Here is a 9208-nt window from a genome sequence, read left to right as displayed (position 1 = left end):
AGAATCTTTGTTGCCATTTGGAATGTAGCAGGGAAGTCACCTCCAAGTTATTTGAACCTTGAAGATTGGCTTCACACCTCTCCACCCGCTGATATCTATGTTCTTGGGTAAATTACTAATGCCGGTTGTATAATGTGCAAGTCACCTTTTGTTCTGCAACATTTTTTGCTGAGAAATTTTTTGCATTTTCTTTTTGGCCTCAGGTTTCAAGAAATTGTACCTCTTATTGCTGGTAACATTTTGGGAATAGAAGACAATGGCCCTGCAAGGAAATGGCTTGCTCTTATTAGGAAGACCCTTAAGCTTGTTGGTTGAATGCTTGAAATAATATTTATTTGCATTTTCAAAATGGGGATCATATTCATCCTGTCTTTCTCATGAATTTTTTTCCCTAGCAAATGTAGAATAATAATTCTTTTGTTTAAAGTTGAACTGGAGTAACCTAATTGGAGTTAGCTAAGTGGAAGTAATCTCTTAGAAAATGACGTGGAAATCTTTGATCTCTTAAGCACATCTTTATGTGCATCTACTGTCAAGTATTTCATGATGGAATTCTTATAGGATCAGCAATGCACTTATTTTACTACTAATTGCTTTTATTGAAAATTTTAGACTATATGATGAACTGCATACATGCTTTATTTTATTTGATTCTCTTATATGGTGGAACTCTAGTATGAAATTCTCAATGTCAAAGTGAAGGTTTCAATGGATGGGGATGTTTTCCATTGATTGATTCTATTAACATGCTTATAGGTTTTTTTCTTGTTAATTAGTTTTAGACATAATGTTTTTCAGCAATGCATGCTTTTTGTCTCTTATATATCTCACCGGAGCCAATTTTTGTTTAATAGTTGGAGATCTACATGGAGATCTTAAGTTGGCTAGATCTGCACTTGAAATGGCTGGTGTATTGAGTTCTGATGATCAAGACTTATGGACTGGTGGAGAAACGGTATGTGTCCTATTTTTAGAAACCGGTAGCTTTTAGTTTTAAACTTTAATTTTAATTTGAGTCACTAGTCTTTTGCCAATGTGTATAGAATTAGAATTTGATAGGTAAAGTAATGATGTGCTGGATTTCTTTTTTATGGATTGATATTTTATAGAAATACTAGAAACGTAGATTGATCTTCTCTTGTATTTTAAAATTATCTCCAGGGAACTAATTTGTATTCATTTTTCCCCTTTCTGAAGAGATGTTTCACTTTTATTGGATCAAGGATTCAAGACACAAACGCACTGCTTCTTTTTTATTTTTTGGTTTCCGTTACTGTTTGGTTGCTAAGAAATCATAGGAAATTGAATTCTGCATTTTTTTTATGTCTCACTTTTCAGTTTGATTGGTTAAATTAGCTTGACACTTTTCTTTTATCTTTCCTTGATTTTCATTACTTATGGTGCCCTTGCATGAAAGGGTATGTAGTTAGTCTTTATCTTTCCTTTTGTACAATAGGAAGAAATCAAGAAAATAAACTTACATATTTATTGGAATGCTTTTGTGTATTTATTTTTTATTATTTTGTTATTTTGTACAAAATTAGTAATTGCTGGAACTTTATGCAGTTGACATGCTAAATATTCACTGATATAGAATAATAAACGTAGGTCCCTCCGGTGGGGTTATTTCCCAACTGTCTTGTGCAACAAAAAGTTCTTCATCCATTTCGGAAGCAGGTGAAGTAACTTTCTTTTCCCTTGTTCATTTTTCTTGTTTTGTCTGTTTAGCTTCTCTGAAATTCAAGACTTATTCTTATTACTGCAGTAGGTTGGTGGAACTATTTTGTCTGCAAAACTTGCAAAAGAGAGAGGATGGGCCATTAACATAGGAGGAGGATTTCATCACTGCTCTGCAGAAAAAGGAGGTGGATTTTGTGCTTATGCAGATATTTCTCTTTGCATCCACTTTGCTTTGGTATCATTAATATTTCTTTTTTGTGCTGACCTTTTAAGCAATAATTTAAAATATATTTTAATTGATGGTGTGAACTATGGTGCTTCTGATTTGGCTTATTCTGCATACTCCTTGGTAAGTTATTAGTTCACATAATGAAATGCCTTTATTTATTCCTATTTTCATAGCGTGTTAGATCTCTATCTAAACATGTTAATTTGCTATAATATTCTCTATTTTTCAGGTTTTGGTTTCACTAGCAAGTATTATATTATTCTATTAAAGTTCCATTCTGCTAGCTTGAGAGAACTGTTGATTATCATATTAAATAAAAAAGCTTGGTTGTCATAATTTAATTTCTATAGAGACTGATATAGTATTTTCTGATCTGGTTCTAGTTGCATTTACGGTTAACACTTGCTAGATTGGTGTGAGATATCAGCTAATCTTGGAGTAGCTATTTCCAAGCTTAGTAATTATAGATGTATTCTTTGAAGGATATCTGATCATTTCATGGACTTCAATTTTGTTTACTTAACAAAACTTGCGGCAGCACTGCAGGTTGTTGCTGTTACGGTTTATCTGATTTTTGTCATGTCTTAATGGAAATTATTGCAGGAAAAATTGTGCTTGAGGCTTTGATTTTGACCTCTGCTGTGGTTTCCTCACTCACTGGCTATACCTTTTAGGCTTCCAAGAAGGGCAAGAATTTTAGCTTCCTTGGCCCATTTTTATTCACTAGTCTCTTTACCCTGTTTCTCGTTGGCATGATGCAGGTTAGAATAGAATCCATCCCCTTTTTCATTGAGTTATAGTAATTAATCCTTCTGTTCCACATTGATGATCATTTTGATTTTTTAGTTACATTCATAAACCAATGCATTTGTACACAATTGTATCTAGATGGATTGTTTTGTCAATGTACCAAAAAAGTCAAAACAACCATCATTATGGAATGGACGGATGGATGGAGTACTCAGTGGTCTTTTTTTATATGTGGTTTTATAAATCTCCAATTAGTTAGTTTAACATTCTAGTATTGGGTTCTTGTCGACTTGCATGTTACTTAAGACTCCTTGTCCTTTGGCGCAGATGTTCTTCCCCTTTGGACCAGCAGCTCATGCTATTTATGGTGGAATTGGTGCTATGATTTTCTCTGGTTACATTATATACGACACTGACAACCTGATCAAATGCTTCACTTATGATGAGTACATTGGGGCTTCAGTCACTCTCTATCTTGACATTCTGAACTTGTTCCTTGCCATCTTGAATATGCTGAGGGAGGCAAACAATTAGCCACTCATCCTGCATGAACTGAGTTTTTGTCAATTAAAATCTCTGAAATAACGGTTACCTCTTTACAATATACCCTAGGAAGTATTCTGATTATAACACTATGCTCCTCTTCTCTAGTATTCTCTTATAGTTGAGAGTCTTGGGTGACATGAAAAATTTGTTGGTTCACAATTGTATCTTATGATGTATTATATATATAAAAGAATATTGTGCAAAATGTTGTTCATTCCTTTTAGTTATTTATTCTGAGGTGAGTTGCCCTTTGAATTTATATGATACATAGAGTCATAGATTATCAAACAAGCAACCTGCTTTATGTGGAGATCAGCATTATAAAGCTAATAGAGATTCAGAACATTGAATATTCAGAACATTCTCTAGCTTGCATTGTTCAAGAAATTTTAGAAAATTCTAAGGATACTACTCTACTAATGTTTGTGAGACTAATGTTTGTGAGACATGGATGTAATTTTCACTCCATATGGATGTATAACTGTATATTATTGAATAAGTAGAGTTATATGCAAAGAAATATTATATAGATAATCTATTTTTCATATATCTCAAAGAAGAAAAAAATAATATATAATTTATATGAGTTGAGTTGAGTTTTTTTATATTTATTTTGTATGAAAACAAGTTTATTTTGCAATTAGAAAAATAAAAAAAATTCTATTTTACCTTACTGACGGATTTACAGACGGATTTTCTATCTGTAATCAGAATGTGGGATGATTTTCCAAAGTTCAAGTTACAGACGGAAAATCCGTCCGAAAATCCGTCGAAAAATCCGTCTGTAATAATCCGTCTGTAATTACAGATGGAAAATCCGTCCGAAAGTTCGTTGCCTTTGAGAAATGGACAGAAAATTTACAGAGGGAAAATCCGTCGGTAACGGGTAAAAATTTGTCTGTAATTTTTCGACGGAAAAAAATCCGTCAGTAAATAATTTTCGACGGGGCTTTTACAGAGGGACAAAATTCATCGGTAATTTCGTCGGTAACTAAAAATCCGTCTGTAATAAAGACCAAATCCGTCTGTAAATCTGTCTGTATTAATCCATTTTCTAGTTGTGACATAGGAATACGTGATAACTTTCTCATATTATATAGGAAGATTTTCAAGTGTACCGTCGTACCGGTGTATTAATGATTTTTAACCATTGATCTTAATTATATATATTATATATATTTTTTATAATTAAGATTAACGGTTAAAAATCACTGAAACACCGATATGACAGTATACTTAAAAATTTTTCTATTATATATTAGGCCATTTTTGTTCACCAAAAAGAAAAGACATTGTACTAGGCCATCTATTGATCTCTTTGCATTAGGAAGAATGAAATACATATTATATCAAAGTCTCAACAAGAAATTCGAAATACCTTAAAATTTGATATGTTCAATTGTGCAATCAAATAAAAATGTAGTATAACTTTAAATATATTTAGAATTAAGTATTACGTTCAATTTTTCTTTTCAATTGTCAAACAATTAATAATAACAATGATGGTCAATGGCGTCCATAACCATCACCATCATTATTATCTTCAATGAGTGGTATTTATAGAAATGGCAATGAAAAATGTTATTGCAATCACACCACAAACTTGAAGTTCCAATTGACTATTCTTAATAATAAGTTTCCACGCGTTTTGTATATTTGCTCCATAATCATAGTCCTTCTAAGTTCTAATAATGCTTTCAGTGACACAATGCAATAAAAGGAAGTGCTAACGAAGCCTCTCTTAAGAGATAATGATAGTGATGGTTTGTGGCTTTGGGTGCGCCAAAGGAATATTATTGCAAAAGTAACAAAACTAAAGAGAACCTTAATATTATTAAGCCTGCAAAGGAATAGCTTAGCCTAATGACAAAGGTAAGATATTGTATCTTAAGTATCCAGGTTCGACTGATTATTTTTAAATAAATAAAATAAATATTTTATTTATTAAAATAAGTAATTTATAACGTTTTTATCGATTTATATTTGTTTACTTATCTCGTTTATAGTATAAACAAAATAAGATTGTGCATATCTTATTTATACTGTAAACGAGATAAGACACATTTATTATTGCACGTATCACGTTTGTAAACGTGTTATGAAACAAGATAAAACTTAGGCGCCACTATATAAAGAATTCATACACAGTGCCTCTTTTGTCAATTTCTTTGTCCATTACCTTTATTTCTCCTTTTTTTCGAACATTTCTCTTGATATTTGTGAGATACTCATATTTTATGGCGCGTGTGGGCGCGCATGAGACGGACACTTCAACCACCTGAACGCAACTTGGCACATTGCAGGAGCGATCGACTTCGAGGTTAGTTTTGATCCTTTTTCTCTTTTAAGTAATTGAGCATGTAATTATAGTTAAGGTATCTTTATAGATTCAGTGTTGTTATACATGTAGATTAAGTTGTGATGTTATTAGAATTTATTAGGTTGTGTGGAATGTAAAAATTAGTAAATGTTAATTAATTAATTTATTAAATATTTATTCTATTTTTGCAAGTATTTAGATCAAATTTTATATTATCAATTTTAATTTTAAATATATTACATGATGTTTGATAAATTATTTAAATATTTGATTTTTATAGTTAATTATTATGAAATATGAAATGATTGTTTATATTAATTTTTTCTTTTTATGTCAAAATAATTTTTTTTACAATTGAAATAGATTTGTTATTAAAATACATTTATCTTTTAACAGAGGCCACGCCTACTACTCCCTAGGTGAGTGAGCCATACTCTTGCACCCCCCGGACGTCATTGTCCCTTACTTGATGGAGGTTGGCTTTGGCGACATGGTGCAGCTCAGGGACTTTATCTTTGATAACTCCTTGATTACTGCAATCGTAGAGCGCTAGTATCTGAAGACCCACATTTTCCACCTGCATTGGTGTGAGTGAATGATCACCCCAGGTGCCAGACCTCCTCATGCTTAGTAGTAGGGTGCGCAAAGGAAGGAATCATTTTCCATCAAGATGACATGGCTTTGGGACCGCGTCCGGCATATCCCAGCTACTGTTGGTGCAGCCACCCTCCGACAGTACACGAGGTGTTATATCCTATTGTTGATCGGTGGTTACCTAAAGAATGGCAAGTCAAACAATCAGGTGCATATCAAATGGCTGCCACTGTTAGAGGACTTCCAGAGGTGTCATGGTATGTCTTGGAGATCTGCTGTGCTTACATGGGGGTACCACTCTTTATGCCATGCAGCACATCGAGATACCACGAGCATAGCTAGATGCACTCCGCTCCTACTTTCGTGGATATACCATAGGTTTCCTCATTAGTGTCCACCCGATAGATAGGTCTGGACGTTTTCTCTGGCCGTGAGGTAACTATTTTCAATTATAGTTTTTGTGCTTTCTATTTAGGTAATTCATCCTTTTATTGCATAAAGTGAGAGAATGTGGTTGTTTTCCTTTGTGAACAGGTTAATAGGTTTGGCCCAGTAGAGTAGGAACCAATAAGAACAGAAGGTCCTCTAATGGTGTGGTGCGTTTGATCGCTTACTGTTGCATGAGGTACACGATTTAGTTTTATTTAGTTGTCTCTAAAGGTTAAATATCCTGTGTAATGAACTGAACGTGACGGTTATTTTACAATTTACTGATGTAGTTCCTATGGACGTGGTACAACGACCTACCCTGCAGGCCTTGTGCCCAGACTAGTTGAGAGATAAGGTTGAGCGGGGGACTTGAATGACTATTGTTCTCCTCGTCTGTGGTGCGCAAAAATCGTGACGATTCCATTCCTTGGTAACGGCGCTAAAACTCAATACGCACGTTCATAATCTTAGTTCTTTGTCACAACTTCGCACAACTAACCAGCAAGTGCACTGGGTCGTCCAAGTAATAAACCTTACGTGAGTAAGGGTTGATCCCACGGAGATTGTCGGCTTGAAGCAAGCTATGGTCACCTTGTAAATCTCAGTCAGGCGGATTCAATTGATTATAGAGATTTAATAATTAAAAGATAAATATAAAATAAAATAAAGATAGTGATACTTATGTAATTCATTGGTGAGAATTTCAGATAAGCGTATAGAGATGTGTTCGTTCCTCCTGAACCTCTGCTTTCCTATTGTCTTCATCCAATCATTCATACTCCTTTCTATGGCAAGATGTATGTTAGGCATCACCGTTGTCAATGGCTACATCCTGTCCTCTCAGTGAAAATGGTCCAATGCACTGTCACTGCATGGCTAATCATCTGTCGGTTCTCGATCATGCTGGAATAGGATCCATTGATCCTTTTGCGTCTGTCACTACGCCCAGCACTCACGAGTTTGAAGCTCGTCGCAGCCATCCCTTCCCAAATCCTACTCGGAATACCACAGACAAGGTTTAGAATTTCCGGATCTCAAGAATGGCCGTCCATGGATTCTAACTTATACCACGAAGATTCTGATTAAGGAATCCCAGAGATACTCATTCAATCTAAGGTAGAACGGAAGTGGTTGTCAGGCACACGTTCATAGGTTGGGAATGATGATGACTGTCACGATCATCACATTCATATTGAAGTGCGAATGAATATCTTAGAATCGGAATAAGCTTGAATTGAATAGAAAAACAATAGTATTTTGTATTAATTCATGAGAAACAGCAGAGCTCCACACCTTAATCTATGGTGTGTAGAAACTCTACCGTTGAAAATACATAAGTGATGAAGGTCCAGGCATGGCCTAATGGCCAGCCCTCAAACGTGATCTAAAGATGAAACTAAAGATGTTCCAAAAGATGTAAATACAATAGTAAAAAGTCCTATTTATACTAAACTATTTACTAGGGTTTACAAAAATGAGTAAATGATGCAGAAATCCACTTCTGGGGCCCACTTGGTATGTGCTTGGGCTGAGCATTGAGCTTTACACGTGTAGAGGCTTCTCTTGGAGTTGAACGCCAGTTTGTAACCTGTTTCTGGCGTTTAACTCCACTTTGCAACCTGTTTCTGGCGTTTAACTCCAGAATGCAGCATGGAACTGGCGTTGAACGCCAGTTTGCGTCGTCTAAACTCGAACAAAGTATGGACTATTATATATTTCTGGAAAGCCCTGAATGTCTACTTTCTAATGCAATTGAGAGCGCGCCATTTGGAGTTCTGTAGCTCCAGAAAATCTACTTTGAGTGCAGGAAGGTTAGAATCCAGCAGCATCTGCAGTCCTTCTTCAACCTCTGAATCTGATTTTTGCTCAAGTCCGTCAATTTCAGCCAGAAAATACCTGAAATCACAGAAAAACACACAAACTCATAGTAAAGTCCAGAAATGTGATTTTTATTTAAAAACTAATAAAAATATACAAAAAACTAACTAAATTATACTGAAAACTATGTAAAAATAATGCCAAAAAGCGTATAAATTATCCGCTCATCAGTCTGCTTCAACATTATGAAGTTTCACCACATTGATCGGGTGAAATTTCAGTTTGGTGGGAAGTAGCCAGTGCTTGGAGACCCAGTGAATGCCGACAGGTTTCTGATGACCACAGGACAGGAGGAAGACGTGTGGTGGCCCATGCGTCATGAGCAGTGGTACGATGGATGGAGGCATATGTTTGATGAGGGCCATAGGATCTCTATTAAGCCTTTCACAGAATATCGGCCTACACAGGAGTACTAGGACTAGTACCAACATGCTTGTCGCGTTAGACATCTGTTTGGCAAGGACATACTTGATGATCCAGGCTTTTGACACTACCAGATGACGTCAGCCTACTGCCAGTCAGTCCAAGGACGTTCTTGACCTTTCTCGGGATGTTTCTAATCGTCATAGGCATGTCTGGCAGGTTCGAGTAGATACTAGGAGGCCGACTTAGAGGGAGAAGAGTGTGAGGGACCGCAGAGCAGCTGCAGAGCCATGGAGGGAGCAGGTCGGGCGCTGCAGAGAGCGACTAGATGTCGAGTTCAAGGAGGAGGCCAAGTATGCGAGACAGGAGGACCATGGTGACATACTAGCCAGAGCGTAGGACTCACCATCACCACTACC

General features: G+C 35.7%; 1 protein-coding gene across 1 annotated transcript; it reads left to right on the top strand.

Annotated features, from left to right (window-relative positions):
* Positions 1-1991: 1991 nt before the first annotated feature.
* On the top strand, positions 1992-3193 carry LOC114925734 (BI1-like protein). Its single transcript, XM_072224957.1, has 3 exons — positions 1992-2029; positions 2392-2470; positions 2987-3193. Exons 1-3 carry the CDS (start codon positions 1992-1994, stop codon positions 3191-3193), a joined length of 324 nt encoding a protein of 107 aa, XP_072081058.1.
* Positions 3194-9208: the final 6015 nt, after the last annotated feature.

The sequence above is a fragment of the Arachis hypogaea genome, chromosome 18 (assembly GCF_003086295.3).
Source record: "Arachis hypogaea cultivar Tifrunner chromosome 18, arahy.Tifrunner.gnm2.J5K5, whole genome shotgun sequence".
Classification (NCBI taxonomy): domain Eukaryota; kingdom Viridiplantae; phylum Streptophyta; class Magnoliopsida; order Fabales; family Fabaceae; genus Arachis; species Arachis hypogaea.
The sequence above is the reverse complement of the archived record's forward strand: the minus strand, read 5'-3'. Positions and strand labels throughout refer to the sequence as shown.

Excerpts from the sequence above, each read along its gene's own strand:
- LOC114925734 (XM_072224957.1), top strand. The coding sequence starts at position 1,992 with ATGGTGCTTCTGATTTGGCTTATTCTGCATACTCCTTG. Across the intron at positions 2,030-2,391 it reads CTTATTCTGCATACTCCTTG|GATATCTGATCATTTCATGG; the intron begins GTAAGTTATTAG and ends TATTCTTTGAAG. Across the intron at positions 2,471-2,986 it reads TGCAGGTTGTTGCTGTTACG|ATGTTCTTCCCCTTTGGACC; the intron begins GTTTATCTGATT and ends CCTTTGGCGCAG.